Below are 17,355 nucleotides of genomic sequence, written 5' to 3' on the forward strand. Positions count from 1 at the left end.
AAAGCAAAAGACCACAAAATAACTTGCTTGTGGATAAAAACAAAAGACTAAATAATTAACTTGCCTCCTTTCTCATAAATCATAATGAAAGTTCCCTTCCTCCGTTCTTTTTTCTTTGGATTGCCGTCTTTTTTGCCTGAACTTTTTATCATTATTTCTTCTTTCTGTTTTCTTTTTCATAAAATAATAAGGAGGACCCATTAAACAAATAATCATTAGGTTAAAATAATAGTATATATAAATGAAAAGTAATATTTAATTTTTTAAGATTGGATTAAGTTTATAACAAGACATGAAAATTAAATTTATATCTATGAATATTTATTGAATTTTGATTTGACTTTGATGGACATAGCTATCTTGATTAGATATAAGTTTAGGTACAAATTTTTCTCGACCTGAAAAAATAGGTTTGGATGTGTAACACATCCTAGTCCACTAATTTTTTTTGTTACAACAAAGAAATATATATTTATATATATATATATACACACATATGTTAATAAAAATTAAAGTTAAAATTTTATTTTTTTATAACTATTAAAAATATAAATAAAAAAGTGCAATGTAAGATTAACTTAGACTCATAAGTATAACCAACTTTCTAAAAGAAAAATCAAAAAATGAAAATGAAATCAAGCAAATAAAGAAAATGAAGATTTTATTTCTTTTTATTATATAAAGAAAAAGAATCGACAAATAGAATAAAGAAATATTTTTTCTTCAAATTCCTCCCTTTTTAATGAAAAAGTTAAAGGAGTTCACAATTAATGTCATTGAACTAAAGAAAGAAAGAAAATCATTCAATCCATCAACACCAAAAGAAAGAAAAAGTAATCGACTCTATTTTGCAAATAACAAACAAGGAGTTGAAAAACGCAATCACTATTTAATATTTGTCTATTAATTAAAGCCAAACAATGAAGTGCCATCTAACTTTCAATCACTCTTCCAACTACCCGTCATATGCAAAAAATAATCATAAGACTTGTTGGTCACACTCACACACACACACACAAAACCTAAGTTTATCAACCTTAGCAATTGCATTTTGTAACTCCAATGAATTCAATTGAATCCTTCCATGATGTTCAGAGAAATGTTTTTTACAACCAAATATCATACTTTGCTTTCATGTTGCTCACAAGAAAAGAAGTTCAATTAATTATATACTTCATCATTATTATCTTTCGGTTATCATCTCATCTCACTTTTAAGAATGAATGAAGAGTCTTGTGTTGACACTCATCAAGCATCTGCACCTTCTTCTTTAGCAGCAAACCCTCTTGATAATCCATCTTCTTCCACTTCTCCATCATCTACTTCTCAGTTGCAAGCAGAGGAAACCAACCATGGAGGTGCAAACAATGACATCCAACACAACCAAGAACGAGTGACCACCAGGTCTTATTGGATCCATATTTCAAACACAAATTCATCAATGGTTTCCACGTGGGACATTGTTCAGTCTTGCATCACTGTGATAGTGCCATTCTGGGTAGTTGGTTAGTTCATGCTGAGCTAAAGCTTCTTCTTCTTCTCTCCACTTAAACATTAGTATTATGAACCTAAGTAAATTTAAAGATGTTGGAATGATCATATTTTTCCATCATTATCTAATAAAAGGTAAATAAAGGCAACTTTCAAGTTTTTTTTTTCTCCTTTTCTGCACTGTCTACTGCACTTATTAAATAGAGAAAATTACACTAATACCACCAAAAATTTTGTCAGATTTTCGTAGATTCCCTTCCTTTTTTATCCTTGCACTAATTTACCTCAATTATTTGAAAAATATTACAATAATAATACCCTTTATATAATACATTGACACTTTTATTATCGAAGAAACATATTATGTTGTATATTGAACCATTAAAATCGGTCTTATGACAAATGTTTTTGGAATAGTATATAACTATACACAAGATTTTATACTCAAACTCAATTACCATTATTGTAAATTTTCTTACCGATAAAAAAAATTACACTATGTACTCTTGTAAGGGAATTGATGTAAATATTAAAAAAAAGCAAGGAATCATCTTCAATATCAAAACACCTTAAGGATTTTAGTGTAAAGTGCTCTAATAAATATCCTTTTAGTTACTTTAATGACTTTTATGTTCTGTTTTGCTTTGCTTTCTTCTAATTGATTTGGAAAGCAGGATGATGTTGATTAACCATTTTTGTGTGCTCGTAACTTTTGATTCTTATCTTGTATAATGAAAATGGGAAATTTGTTAACCAAGTTGAATATGAATTATGTATTTAGTCTGTCTATTTTTCTTAACCAGCATCCTTTGCTCTTGCTCTTGGTATTTATGGGTCTGTAAGTTTACAATTGGGACCCCACTGCTCACGTTTGATAAAAATCAACTCAATGTTAGTGCAGTCTATAAAGGTGATTGGCTAATTACTTTGTATCTCTATTTAGTACTGAAAAGTCCTTAATTTGTTGCTTCTAGTGTTGTTGTTCTAATATTAATCTCATATGATTCATTGACAAACAGGTGGAACAAATTGATAAGCCAAAACCTGGTCTAATGCTCTATGGTTTTGATGGAACTCCTCCACTAGATGTGAAAATCAACTGGACTGAGATGTATAATGCATCGTTACCAGCAAAATTTCAGAAGGCACGTTTTCATTTTGTATTCTCTTTCTGTTTCTAGAGTTTTGGTCTAAAATTAGGCTTTACAGGTTTCTATTTTCTTACAAACTATAAACATTCTATTTCATCTGATTTGCAGGAATGGATGTTTTACCTGAACAAAGACTCCCAATTGAAAGTTTTTTACAGTGTTAAGTCTCCACTAGCATCTTTATTCCTCGTAATTGCTAAAGGTGCTTTTCTACTTTTTGATCACACAAGTTACAATTCATTAGATCTAATCTAGATAGAAAGACTCACATTAGTTACTTTATATAGCGTTCTATAATTAACCATGTAAAATTTTCCTCTTTCATATTTAGTCATGAAATTTACAGTTTTAAAATCTTCTTGACATCACAGGACAACTGTGCCTGAAAAATTTGACATAGCCTATTTCTCCACACCTAATTTAGGGTGGTTCTTTTAAGTTTGATTAAATATATATTGCATGCATACTATACTCACTAATCTTACATAAACATGCAGGAAGAGAAGGCCTTTTTGAGTTGAAAGAAGACCCATTATTCTCTAATGCAACATTGTACTGGAATATTATCTATGGTACATCTGACCTGTGAAAATTACGCTCATTGCTCTGTGTTTTTCTTTGATCTGATGTTAGCATCTATATGTATTTGTCTATTTACTTTCAGGAAGTGGCAGCATCACACAAAAAATATCACATTCATTTGCTTATTATGTGGCAGTTGGCAATAAGAACCTTCAAAATGTGGAGGTATATCTATTGAAACAATCAGTACCGATCAGAGTATTATATTTATGTTCTTCATTCAAATTCTTATGGCATTACCATGATAACATTAAATGGATAATGTCTTTTCATTATGGAGCATTACAGTAACATTTACATACAGGTAGAATTGAACTTCACTTTAAATTCACTTCTCTACAATACAACAAGCACGAACCATAGATGTTCTCTGGATAACGGCTCATGTGTATTAAACCTTGTTCTTTTGGAGTCAGACACTGCTCTATTAACAACTCCAGGTCTTAGAGAGGTAAATGGATCCAACTTTCTTAGGTTTATAATCACAATCTGAAAGTTTCAAGTTTATATTAGGATTACATTTTACTATATAGGTGGATTTATGTCACATCATAATTTGCACAAATGTAATGGTTAGACACATTAGTTGTCTATAGCATTTCCATAATCGAAATCCTAGCATATTCTATAGGTCTCAAAATCTGTTTAACTACTCTATCTTTCAGGGTGATTCTGATGAAGAAATGTTTGATGTGAATGTGTCTTATGAACCCAGATGGATCATATATTTCATAGGATCAGGTAATTCAAGCTCTCAACATCTCCTGATTAGTCAAAAGAACTTGATCAGAAGTTTGAGGACTCAATTTTTGAAGAGTAAATAGTGCTGCGGTGTAAAAAGTTTTTACATTATCATTTAGTTTCAAGTATATGGTGAGTTTACTTTTTATAGTAACTATCTTAAAATTTATATTACCAATCATGCCTTATTGGATGATGGTTGTAAAATTGATCCAAGTGATGTGATTCATGTTTGAATATTTTCATTCTAAAATCAAATTAGTTGTAAAAGTCGGTATAAAATTTTTGATCCAACAAACATAGGAACTATCTATAGTTGTTTCAACTCAAAATTAATTATAGACTTATAATCATTTTCTCAACGTAAAACTTAACATGTAACATTTACTTAAAATCAGATTAACTGATATCCAAAGATGCACAAAATTAAACTTATTTTTGGAATGTACATAATGTGATTAATACAGGTGTGGTAGCTGTGCTACTCTTACTTGCCCTGAAATTCTTCAAAATGTTCCAAGCAAATGGTGATGAAGAAAGGGAAGGATTCCAACAAGTGCAAGTGATTTCAGAACAAACTCGATTGCTGCCTACTAAAGATGATGATGATCTTTCAAGTTGGTGTTCATCTTATGAATCTCTCTTTAATGAGGAAGAGGATATTAAACTGTGGCTTGCAGAAAATTCTATGGAAGGAAAGTCATCAAGGGAAGGGGAAACTAGCAATGATCTCAAGCATTTGTGTGTCATTTGCTCTGCTGCCCCAAGGGATTGCTTCTTTCTCCCATGTGGCCATTATGCAACATGCTTTGCATGTGCAACAAGGTAACACACTCACTTATATTTAACATTGTTTCCTCTCATTACATTAAAAGTTCAAGTTGGCCAAAATTATTAACATATACATATACTAAATGCAACTAATTTTTATGGCCAATAATTATTGATAAAAATGATAATAATAGAATTGCCATTTAGTACATTAATTTCTTAGCTGCCTCTCTGTATATATACATACACATAAATCACATATAGCACTTGCTTTTACATTTATAATTTTATACACACAAAGTGAAAAGCTTGTCTCAATCAATACTACTTTGGCAGTAATTATGTTTAGAAAATTGTAAGTATAACCTTACTTGCCCCTCTGTAGAATTGCTGCAGAAGCTTGCACATGCCCCATATGCCAGAGGAAATTGAAGAAAGTAAGGAAAATTTTTACAGTTTAATTATATGTATGTTTATATCAAATAAGATTATGCGAGTTTATTATATTACTCCCAGCCCTCCGATTTTTTGTTGGCGCAATACATATAATAACTAATTGATGAATGTTTATCCCATTCTAAGGTGCTGTCCCAAAAGATTGGCATACAGATGTAGGATACAGTAATGCATAGCTTGTTAATTGCTGATACGTTCTAGGCACATCCTTGTTCAGTAATTTCGATTGTTTTCCAAATTTTTGGTTTAATTATTTATTTTTTAATTATAATCAATATCATTTGATTTTCCATGTTACTTATAATGTCAAGATTATTGCACAACACATCATTTACCTCAACGGTCAAAATTCTGCTTAATTTAGTGTGTGTTTGCTTTTCATTTTCTAACGCAATTCTTTCATCTCTTCACGTTCAAATATGGATTTAAGTAGAAGTAACTATTTATCACTTCAAGTTAAACGTGAAAAATCACATTAGAACTCGGATGCAAACACACACTTAAGGATTTAGAAAAACAGTTAGAAGTATCACGCTAACATGACATCACTTTGAATAGATAAGTGACACTCGTTAACATATATAAGTGTTACATATTAATGCAAATCAAAAATAATAAATTTCAGTTTTTGTATGGAAAAAAAGCTTTATAAGAACTAAAATAAAAATAAATTATTTATAGAGACTTAAAAAATATATTTAAATTAATTTTCTATTAATAATTTCATGTTATTATTATTATTATTTTAATTTATACAATGCATAGGTTAAATATTTATTATATATAACTAAAATTTATAATAATATATATACATAAATATTATATTTGAATATATAAATTATATTTAAAATTTATATAAATAAATATTTTTAAACTATAAATTATATTTTAAATTTATAGTAAATAATTTATATTATAACATAATTTATAGTCCCCTAATTTTGAAATACGGAATTTTTATTTTTCTGTCAAATTGACATCGATTAATAATTAAGTTTTTAGCATTTATTAATATCACATTTAGTGGCATGACACTTGAAGATAAAAAGATTTATTAAGAAAATAAATATCAATCATTTGTTAAAATAAATACAAACAAGAATATTTTGCATATTATTTTTTTTAAAAAAAATCATTCTTAAACTTCACGCCACTTAAATGGTAAAAGATCATTAGACAATATTAAAATTTAACGATCAACAAATATTAAGTTAATGGAAGGACCAAAATTTCATATTCTTATAAATAGGGAGACTAAATATCTCTATTTTAAAATTAAAAAAAAAATCAAAATTGTAGATTGACAAAAATACATGAAACAAAGTGAAGTTTAGTCAATATTTTTATATCACAATATAAATTATCTATTCATCATATAATAAAAGTTATATTCCTTTTAAGTGTATACATTTCTTTGGACTATTTTTCCTCCTATAACTACTCCAAATCACTCCCCCTTTTATTATAAATCCTCCATTATTATGTAACTTCTATTACCTTTATTGTTACTTTATTTTTAAATAAATTTATAGAGGTACAAGATGTCATTTTTTCTTTGAATTTATTATAAGTCTAAAATATAATTTATATGTAACAAAAAATTAAATTATTAAAAATTTTAATTACAATATAATTTTTTATATTTAAAAATATTTATTTATAATAAATCTTAGTTATATAAAATAAATTTTTGTTTTATACAAGTTAAAATATTTATATTCATCCTATATATTAAATACAATAACTATCTCAAACTATAATATTTTGGGCCTTATTATTCAATCGGATTGTCTTTAGCTATTTTTCTTTAATTAATATATTTTTGAGATTTTTTATAATCTCTTATCTTTAAAACACTAGTGTTTATATATTTATATATTTAGAATATTAGTTATTGAATGGAGTAAGTCTAGGTAGACTTACTCTTAGAGTAAAATGATCCTTCTTCATATATATATATATAGAGAGAGAGAGAAAGAGAGAAAGAGAAGAAAGACAAAGGAAAGAGAGAAAGAGAGAGGTGGGGGGAGAGGGGTTGAGATTGTGTTAAATTAGTGAAATGCCACTTAAGATATTTTTTTTATAAAATATAAATTTAACCAATCAAAATGTTGTATCTAATGTTATAACCCTCATGATCATACATATCAAATTTTAAATGATTTGAACTGTTTTAGATATGTTATTTAACAACAAGTATTTACATGTATTTTGAATATTATTTTATATGTTAAAATAAAATAATATGACGAACTATCAAATAATTTTAATATTGTATGTCATTTTGTATATTTAATCTAATTCGTAATATTATCAAATACAAAAATTGAATTAATATTATATATATATATATATATATATATATATATATATATATATATTATCAATACAAATAACAATGACGATAAAAGTTAAAATCTAAGACTTCCCATATAATATCCCAACTTTATCACTAATATATAGAAGAAAATAGTTATGATGAACTGTAATAATTTTAGGCATATTTATTCAACATAATCATTTTAAAAAAAAAATTCAAAAGAAAGTTTTTAAGAGTTTTTTTTATCTCTTTTAATCTATTCATTTTGTATTTGTTTTTTAACTTAAATATAAAAATAATATTTTATCATAATATAATTTTTTTATAATTTAAAATATAATTTATATAAATTATTTGAGTTAAATATTTAGTTCAACTTTAAAATCTAAGATCCTGAAGTAAAATATGTGGGTCGGGTAGATTTATGTTTATGGGCAGTGATACTCATGAACACCACCTTTAGTAAATGATGGTGATGATTGTAGTTGCGATTTTGAGTGACATTTTTTTTATAAATCAAATAATATATCTTAATTTAAAAGTTAAAATTCAGTATTCTCATTTTCATAATATATAACGTAATCTTTTATGAACTAATTTTATACATTATATATATATATATATACGAGGAGACATCTATTTACTTCAAAAGTAAGTTTAATTCAATAATTTATGTTTTATATTAAATTTCAATGATTTAATCATTGAATTTAACGTTTTTAATGCATAGATTAAGTTTGTAAATTTTTTAAGAATTTTGAAAATTATTTGATACTTCAATTCATTAATTCAAATTAGCATATAAAATATTTTTATGATCATTCGTCAATTTGAATTAATGAAACAAAATATCAAATGACTTTCAATTTTTTTAAAAATTTGTAAACATAATCTATGCATTAAAAATTTTAATTTCAATAGTTTGATTATTCAAATTTGATATAAAACATAAATTATTGAATGCGATAAGTTTAGGTAGACTAATTCATAGAATAAATGGACCCCTCCTTTATATATATATATATATATATATATATAATTATATATATATATATATATATATATAATATATATATATACACACACAAACACACACAATTATTATAGAACTAATAAAAAAATTATTATGGTCATTTTGGTAGTTGGTGATTAAAATAGATACATAGAGACTTATTTTTTAAAATACTTTTTTAGTTCTTATAGGTTAATTTATTTTAAATTTTAGTTTATATAATTTAAAATAATTTTTTTTAGTCTCTATACTTATCTTTTTCAATCTTTTTTAGTCCATATAGTTTAAGGATATCTTTTTAGTCCATATCAACTTTGTATGTTAATGTCAAATTTATTATGTTGGAATTACTCTAAATTAGGGGAGGTGTATTGAATCAGGATTTTGAAAGACTATTATAGCATGAAAAAATCTTGTAAATTTTAACGAATTTTAAAAGAGTTTGAAGGAACGTCATGATTTTTAAGATATTTTTTAAAAGACTTTTAAAACATGAATTTTAATCAAGACTTTATAGTTCAAATTTTAATAGATTTTAATGGATTATGATAGATTTTTATCATTAAATTTTAAAGGATTTCACAAAAAAATATATGGATTTGTAAAACACATTTAATGCTACAAGAACTAATAAAAAAAATTATAACAAATAATAAAGAAAAGTAAAATAACTAACACAATTTGTTCTATCTTTTGACAAATAATTATCTTTTTTTTTATATAATTAATTGACTCTAATATCCTCGTAACTAACGTTTCTCCACATATCTAAAGTTACACTAATCTTCTATACATTGACATATTTTCTTTCATGTTTTTGAGTCTTAACAATATGTTCAAAATTATGGTCTTCATTAACTAGTAGCATTAAAAATGAAAATTTATTTACTAATTCAATTGAAAATTCATCATAATGACATTTTTTTGCAAAGAAAGTTATATAGCATTACACATGCTAATACTAGTTCATCTTGTGTCTTAAATAGAAATGAAGGTGTTGACTTAAAAATTGTGATGTGTGATTTAAAAGTATCATTACCATGACCTGCAAAACCTTGGAGAGGATAAATGATAGATATGAATAAAAAGAGAAAGAGGAAATGAGATAGAAAAGAAAATAAGAGAGATAGAAGAGAAGTTAAGATAGGGAAGAGAAGAGGAAAGAGAGAAACAAGAAAGATGAGAGAAAAGATTCAAAAGAGAGAGAAAAAAATAAAGAAAAAGGAAAAATATAAGGAAAAAATGTCATGCAAAATCTTAAAAGTTTTGGTGAAATTATTGGATAATTGAATTATATGTAAATTTTACTAAAAAGTCTCACAAAATTTATTATTCAAAATAATTCATTAAAATTTCTATATATATTTTTGAATATTAAACAACTTTTTTTAAGTGAAAAAAAAAATTTGAATGCCACAAGATTTTGATGGACTTTTAAAAAAATCATGATTGATTTAATTGAATACCACATGACTTTTTTATATTAGAAAAAGTCTTGATTGAATAATATAAGACTTTTTTATAATAAAAAATTCTTTTAAACTCTTGAAATTTTAATCTAATACACTCTTAAATCTCTCGACATTTTATATCTCTCTAACATTCTCGTCTATGATCTTCATTATTGAGACACCTTTTTCTACCTTCACAAAATTGAAAACCCTCTACCATTTCAACACAAAACAAACAAAGTTACAAAGAAAAATTGATGATAAGGACTAAAAAAATAAAAAAAATAAAAACTACAAGTATATAAACTAAAAAAAATATCTTAAACTATAAGGTCAAAAAAAGATTAAAAAAAAATAAGTATAAGGATTAAAAAAAATAATCTTAAATTATAAAGACTAAAATGTAAAATAACTGAAACTATAAAGATTAATAAAAATATTTTAACCTACTTTTTATTTCATTACCATAGTTATAAATTTTTTTCTATTGATGAATAAAGAATAATAATACATATTCAACAACAAAACAATTCGTATAACATTATTAGTTGTGTCTTTCTTATTTAACATAATGGCTTGAAACTCATTAGAGATAAAAACATTTTGAAAAATATTTTAACAAAGTCGGATTTAACTCTAACTAATAAATACCTGAAGGTTATCTTTAGAATCACCTTTGCTACAATTGTGGTTCAAGTGGCAAAAAACAATCATATCATTGATTATGTTCATGTTCTTAAAGAAATTATTCAGGTGATAGATTATTTTGATATAATAGATCTTACTTTATTAGAGAAAATGTATGTGTTTGATACTCTCCCAATTTAGGTTTACTTTTCTCGACTTGCAAACTTTTTTTACTATATCTTTTTAGGTATGTTTTAGTTTAAGCAATTAACTATCTTTGAAATAAAAAATAAAAAATAAAAGAGAAACATACAAAAAAGTATATTTATGTTGTATGCATGTCATACCTTAAAAAAAATTCAAATACTATGCACGTGATTTCATTAGTCATAATCCAAGTAAAATGAATATCGTTTTAATGTACAATAAAATGAATATCTCTTTTCTAATATATATAATTTTAGAGGATTTTGCTTTTATAACTTTGATATATATTATATTATATTTTATTTTTTATAACTACTTAAATTTTTTTATTATTAACCGCTAACAATTATTTAATCTTAATTAATTTGCTTTAATTTTTTATTTTATTTTAAAATACACAGACGCACGGACTTTTTTTTTTTTTTTTTTTTTTTTTTTCCTTTTGACTCTAGTAAAATAAAAAAAATGCATGCAGCAATGTGTGAAGAGACAAAGAAAGGGCAATCAAAGTGACTTGAGCACTAGTGCACTAGTAAATTCGAAAGAAGCATCCAAATGTCAGCAGTGCAAAGAGAGGGCACTCAAGTTTCGGTGCGGCAGGCCTTGTCCACCATGTGTTGGTAAAATTTCCAAATCGAGCGTGCCTCTACTTTTTCTCTGTCATGCAATCATGCACCACCAGACAAAACTCCCAAATTATCCCATTATTCACCTCAACAACGTTCCAAGCCCTTCTCCCACGTGTCCTCCACATCTCCCTCGTGCCATTTCATGCAAAAATGGCATCACCCTATGGTAGTAGGGTAACTTAGGGACTCCTTAACACCACGACTCAGTAAAAACTAAAAACCCTAAAAAGAAAAGAGTCTCAAAATAGGACCCAACTAACAACTAACTGCATGTGCCACTCCATATCACAACCACAATGCACAAAAACAACTCTTCTTCCTTGTTCTTCTTCTTTCTCACCATTCTCAATTCTTTTCTTTCTCCGACATGGGTCTCTTATCCAAACACACTCCTCGTACCCCCTCTTACTTATATCCCAGCGTTATCGCTCTCTCTCTCTTCTCCATCACCGCACTCCTCATCTACAGGGTCCTCAATTTCCCCCACCCCATCATTTTTCCACCCCTACCCACTTCCAATTTCCCCTTCCTCATTCGTTTCCTTTTGTTTTTACGTGCTTTGACTAACTTTTCCTTCTCCGGGTAATTTCGTCGAACAGGTTGACGACGTCGTTTCGCGGACCGGAACAGTAGTGGGTCACAACCTGGAACCGACGCCGTGGCACGTCTTCCCCCACAAGCCCTTCGACGAGGAGAGTCGCCAGCAGCGCACGTACAAGATCATACAGTGCTCGTACCTGACGTGCCGCAGCGGCGCTGGGGACGGCGGCGAGCGGCGGATCTACGGCAGCGACGCGGAGGAGTGCCCGGAGTTTTTCGGGGCGATCCGGAGGGACCTGGCGCCGTGGGCTCAGAGCCGGATCTCGAAGGCGCACGTGGCGGCGGCGCAGCGGTACGCGGCGTTCAGAGTGGTGATTGTTGAAGGGAAGGTGTTTGTGGATTGGTACTACGCGTGTGTGCAGAGTAGGGCGATGTTTACTTTGTGGGGGTTGTTGCAGCTTGTGAACAAGTACCCTGGGATGGTGCCTGATGTGGATTTGATGTTTGATTGCATGGATAAGCCCACTGTGAACAAGACGGAACATGCGGCGATGCCTTTGCCTCTGTTTCGCTATTGCACCACAAAGGAACACTTTGACATCCCTTTTCCTGACTGGTCCTTCTGGGGTTGGTAAGATTCTCTCTGGAGTTGTGCCAAAATGTCACCTTTCTGTAGTTGCTTTGTCATGGTCATTCAATTTTATTCATCTATATTTGCACACTTTCGTCAAGAGTAATGATATACACTTCCAATCATAGTTCCTATTTTCTGTCAAATTTTTTTAATAAAATAAATTTTTAATTTTATTATTTTACAATTTTTAACATTGGGAGTAAAAAGATTTCGGAGGATGTTCTGTTTTGTCAAATGCGACACACACTATTGAATTTAATACCTCCCTTGTTGTAGTCTTGTGGTTTTTTTTTTTTTTTTTTTTTTTTTATTGGTGAAAATTACAATGACTAGCTTGAAGCTAAGATCCTGTGAAACCCTGAAGGTTCGGTGGGTCTCATTTTTATTTAACTAGTCTTATTTGTGTTTTTATGGTTCACAATAAAATTTAATCATACGAATACGTCAGGAAGTGTGTTTGGTCAACGACAATTAGGTATAAAGGAGTCAGTCATCCACAACGTCACAAACTCTAAAGTTTGAATATCTGTTGAAAGGGTTATTTCATTTAAATAAGATAACTGTAAGCAAAATAAAAACAGTTTGTTGCTAAAACTTCGAAACACTTTTTGGTTCCTTGAGATTTAAACACGTGCATTGTTATTTGTGTATTTTGGAGGCAAACTCTGAAAAGGAATGTTTTAAAAAGGAATTGGGACGGAGGACTAAGACTAATGTGAATAAACTCTGTTCATCCTGTTGTTTATTATATGATGATTGTTATCGTATTCACCCTTAATTAAATTGCTTATTGTGATTTTAATTTTTTAAGATTTACGAATTTAATATATCTTGTTTGCGTGCTTTAAAAGATAGTTTTTTTTTTCTTACGCCAGAAAGTAGTGAGAGGAGAGCTTGTTTTTTAAAAAATATAATGTCTTCTGCTATACCGAATTTCTATTTGTTTTGAAATGCAACAAGATTACTTTGGAAATAAATAATAATCGAAGATTTGGTTCTTGAGTGAGCAAAAGTGTAAAGTCAGAAAGTAAAGGTACATCTACCATTACTTTTTTATAAAACTGTTTCTAAATGAAGAAAGCAGTTCCCAAACAATGTTGTGTTAAGGTCTTGCGAGAAGTGCATGTTAGAAACTAGATAATGTTGGTGTTTGTTTTAACTTGAATCGTTTATATGCTGAACATTTGTTGCTCAGGCCAGAGATAAACATTCGATCTTGGAAGGAGGAGTTCCCAGATATCAAGAAAGGTTCTCAAGTAGTAAGTTGGAAAAAGAAGTTACCACGGGCATACTGGAAAGGAAACCCAGATGTTGCATCTCCAATTCGCACCGAGTTACTAAATTGTAATCATTCTAGGAAGTGGAAAGCACAAATTATGCGTCAGGTTTGATTAAATTGTTTTGCATAATTTGGACCTTAATCTTGTTTGGAAATTTCAATATGCTTTGCTTACCAAATTTATTATCTGATGTGTATGTCCATATGCATTGCAGGATTGGGGGGAAGCAGCTAGAAGTGGCTTTAAGCAGTCAAAACTTTCAGATCAGTGTAACTACCGGTGAGTATGAGATGGGTCACAATGCACGTTTAGAGTTTGCATATAAACTAGAAGTGTTTTTGAAAATTTCTCTATTAGAGATAAAAAAATATTTTTAAATAGAAAAACTTTTAAAGGTATTTCTAAACTTGTATTCAAACAGATTCTTAATATAAATGGATTCCTGAACAATTAATGGTTCACATTATAGAAGAGCTTGAAAAGGTTTCTTCATTTTAATAATGCTTAAAACATACACATAGAAGAACAATTTAAAAAGATATGTTGCACAAAATTTTTATGCATTCAATTTCAAAAAGTCACATTTTTACTGACTAGGATTTTTTCTTTCCACGTTGCCGATTATCGCCCGTTCCATCATCCTGCAGGTATAAGATCTATGCTGAAGGGTACGCATGGTCCGTGAGTTTGAAATACATTCTCTCATGTGGTTCTGTTGCATTAATTATATCACCTCAGTATGAAGATTTTTTCAGCCGTGGCCTTATTCCAAGCCAAAACTTTTGGCTTATTGATCCTCTAAATCTCTGTCCATCTATAAAATATGCTGTAGAATGGGGAAACCAGCACCCAGACGAGGTATTTCTTCACTCATTGTTGAATATTTCTGTCATTTAGTTTTGATCCATGAAGACCAATGCAGTGCTATACTATGCCACTCATTTTTTAAAAGAATTATTTTTCCCTCCCTTATATTTTGTCTTTACTGTAAAATTACAGCCTCTGTATAATAAAAACTTATCCTCAAGACTCTGGTAATTATAAAAGGTACAATCAATTTAAAATGTAAGATTTTGTCAATTCCAACAAATTCGTTATAGGAGACATTAGCACATGGAGGTTGAGATAAAAAAAAGCCATTGCACGTGTTTACCATTATATGTTGAGATAAATCATGCTCGTCCATTTTGTGTAGTTGATTTTTCAAATCCAAATGGTTGGAAATTGGAATGACCGTTCAATTTAACTGCCCAAAATGAATGTAGTACCGTGGTTTTCTTCTCTGAAAATTACAAAGACCATGGTTATCGGGATCCGGATTGTCTCGTGCCAGTAAAGGACATAACAGTATCATGTCATGAGAGACACAATAATATATTTGTGGACCCTACACAAATAATGAAAGATTCTTGTATAATTACTTGGTGTTTTTTCTATCATAACGTGGCATTGCCATGTTTCTTACTAACATAACATGAAATGATTCAAATCCTATTAATATTATTCTTCAGATTTACTACTGCAATTAACCATGAGTTCCCTGGTATCTTAATTAATGAACTTGTAAAATGTGTGTGAGAAACTGTACCCCAATGGATTTGATTATTTATAAAGTTGCTTTATACTGTTACAGGCAGAGGCTATAGGGAAAAGAGGGCAAGATTTTATGGAAAACTTAAGCATGGATCGAATCTATGAATACATGTTCCACCTTGTTACGGAATACTCAAAACTTCTAGATTTCAAGCCTACTCCACCAGAAACTGCTCTGGAAGTTTGTGTAGAATCTGTGCTTTGCTATGCTGATGAGAAGCAGAGGACGTTTCTCGATAAATCAACTGTGTACCCTTCAGAAAACCCTCCCTGCAATTTCAAACCTGCATAGAGTTCTCTCACCTATAGTTTACACTACACCTCAAAAATACTAAGAATGTGGAACATCCATGAACATGGAATCACAGTAAACTGGCGTGTACTAAAACGTCATTGCTGGTATCAAAAGAAAGTACACTTTATTTAATATTGTAAAAATATAGTGCATTTTAGGTTATCATTTACAAAGATTTAGCTATAGTAATAGGTTATCATCATTTAGTAGCCAACAACAACAAGGGAATTTTCATTTTCATTCTTTTGTTACTCATTTTATTTTTGTCTCCCCCTCCCTTTTCTTTTTATTTTGCATATATTTCTTAATCACAACCAAATTAAGTTAAGCCCGTCTGAGCCGATATACAATGTTGCAACCTGAGTAAAATTCTAGCCGTTATTCACATGAATGTTTGAGAGGTTCATATGATTACTATCTTTTTCATCATAGTGGAGTTTCGATTATAATATTTTTTTTAAGTGTATAATGTATGAAGCCGATATTCCCAAACCAATTAAGACCTGATAGTCCAATAGTTATAGGTCCTGTTTGGTAGCTTTTCCATTGATATTTACTAGGAAAAATGAGGAACTGCTATTGTTTTAAAAAGTGGAAAAATTAATAAAATGAGAATGTGCAGTTAACTTTATAATAGTGGAATAGTTGTAAATAAGAGTTGAGGGGTAAACGAATTTAGAAAATGTGAATACTAAACAACGCAATCTATTAATAGCCGTAGATGTAAGAGGGAAAAAATGATAAGGGGATATAAATCAAGTTTAGAAAAGAGTCATGAAAAAATATTGTAAAGTGGTCTTATAATGCCATTGAATCACAAATAATTATATATAATTAATTCGTTAATTTTCACAATAATTATTTTAAAATCATAGACTTTATCCTAACTCTCATTTATGTGTTCTAATCTTATTATGTCATTTGTGGGTAAATTGCAACTTATTATTTATTGTGATTTACTATAATTTTGGATATTTCTTTTTGAGCATTTGTGTAGTATAAATTATTTAATTGTAAAGTTTAATTTTCATGCAATATTACTATAAAAGTTTTCATATCACTAACTAATAAAAAAAATACTAATCTCATATATGATTTCCAACGTAATAAAAAAAACTTATTTTATAAATATTATTACATTTTTGTGTGACCATTGTAAAATTTTTTTTTATAAAAGTTCACAAAATTCTCTCTCTCTCTCTCACACACACACACATACATACAAATTAGTGTCACATCTATAAAATTTTTTATAAATTTTTTTTTATAAATTAAGTTATTAAATTTTTTTATCATCTATAAAATAGTACTCATCCAACATCCTACAATCTTGATATAACATTTTTATAACTAAAAATTAGTGTCACATCGTTCAGGTTGATTCTACCTTACTCAAATTCTTAACGGACTACTAATTCTTTTGCTTAACTTAAATCATTGGAAATTCAGGTCAAATCGACTCATTTTGTCTTTTTTTCTTCTTCTATTTTTATTAAATTTGTACAAAAATATATTGGGCCAAATATGTCCGGTAGGTGTTGTTGGACCTCTAAGTAACTGGCTCGTCCTTATTAT

The 17,355-nt window shown here is 28.8% G+C and overlaps 2 protein-coding genes across 3 annotated transcripts; both read left to right on the forward strand.

Moving 5' to 3' along the window:
• Nucleotides 1–958: 958 nt before the first annotated feature.
• LOC109796671 (E3 ubiquitin-protein ligase APD2) lies at nucleotides 959–5,489 on the forward strand. 2 transcript variants are annotated; one of them, XM_083071219.1, is made up of 10 exons: nucleotides 975–1,505; nucleotides 2,295–2,401; nucleotides 2,511–2,636; nucleotides 2,751–2,844; nucleotides 3,140–3,214; nucleotides 3,307–3,389; nucleotides 3,529–3,675; nucleotides 3,890–3,965; nucleotides 4,433–4,790; nucleotides 5,122–5,489. In XM_083071219.1, exons 1-10 carry the CDS (start codon nucleotides 1,220–1,222, stop codon nucleotides 5,195–5,197), a joined length of 1,428 nt encoding a protein of 475 aa, XP_082927345.1. In that variant the 5' UTR covers nucleotides 975–1,219; the 3' UTR covers nucleotides 5,198–5,489. The 2 variants fall into 2 exon arrangements, with proteins under 2 accessions (XP_082927346.1, XP_082927345.1); XM_083071220.1 differs by lacking the exon at nucleotides 5,122–5,489 and having other exon boundaries at nucleotides 959–1,505; nucleotides 3,940–3,965; nucleotides 4,433–4,638.
• Nucleotides 5,490–11,473: 5,984 nt separating this feature from the next.
• LOC109800544 (O-glucosyltransferase rumi-like protein (DUF821)) lies at nucleotides 11,474–16,035 on the forward strand. The gene is made up of 6 exons (XM_020361326.3): nucleotides 11,474–11,907; nucleotides 12,038–12,609; nucleotides 13,808–13,997; nucleotides 14,107–14,171; nucleotides 14,540–14,750; nucleotides 15,526–16,035. The coding sequence occupies exons 1-6, from the start codon at nucleotides 11,806–11,808 to the stop codon at nucleotides 15,775–15,777; spliced, it is 1,392 nt and encodes a 463-aa protein (XP_020216915.1). The 5' UTR covers nucleotides 11,474–11,805; the 3' UTR covers nucleotides 15,778–16,035.
• The last annotated feature ends 1,320 nt before the right edge of the window (nucleotides 16,036–17,355 follow it).

This window comes from Cajanus cajan, chromosome 3, assembly GCF_000230855.2.
Source record: "Cajanus cajan strain Asha chromosome 3, NIPB_CcT2T_4, whole genome shotgun sequence".
In the NCBI taxonomy this organism is placed as follows: domain Eukaryota; kingdom Viridiplantae; phylum Streptophyta; class Magnoliopsida; order Fabales; family Fabaceae; genus Cajanus; species Cajanus cajan.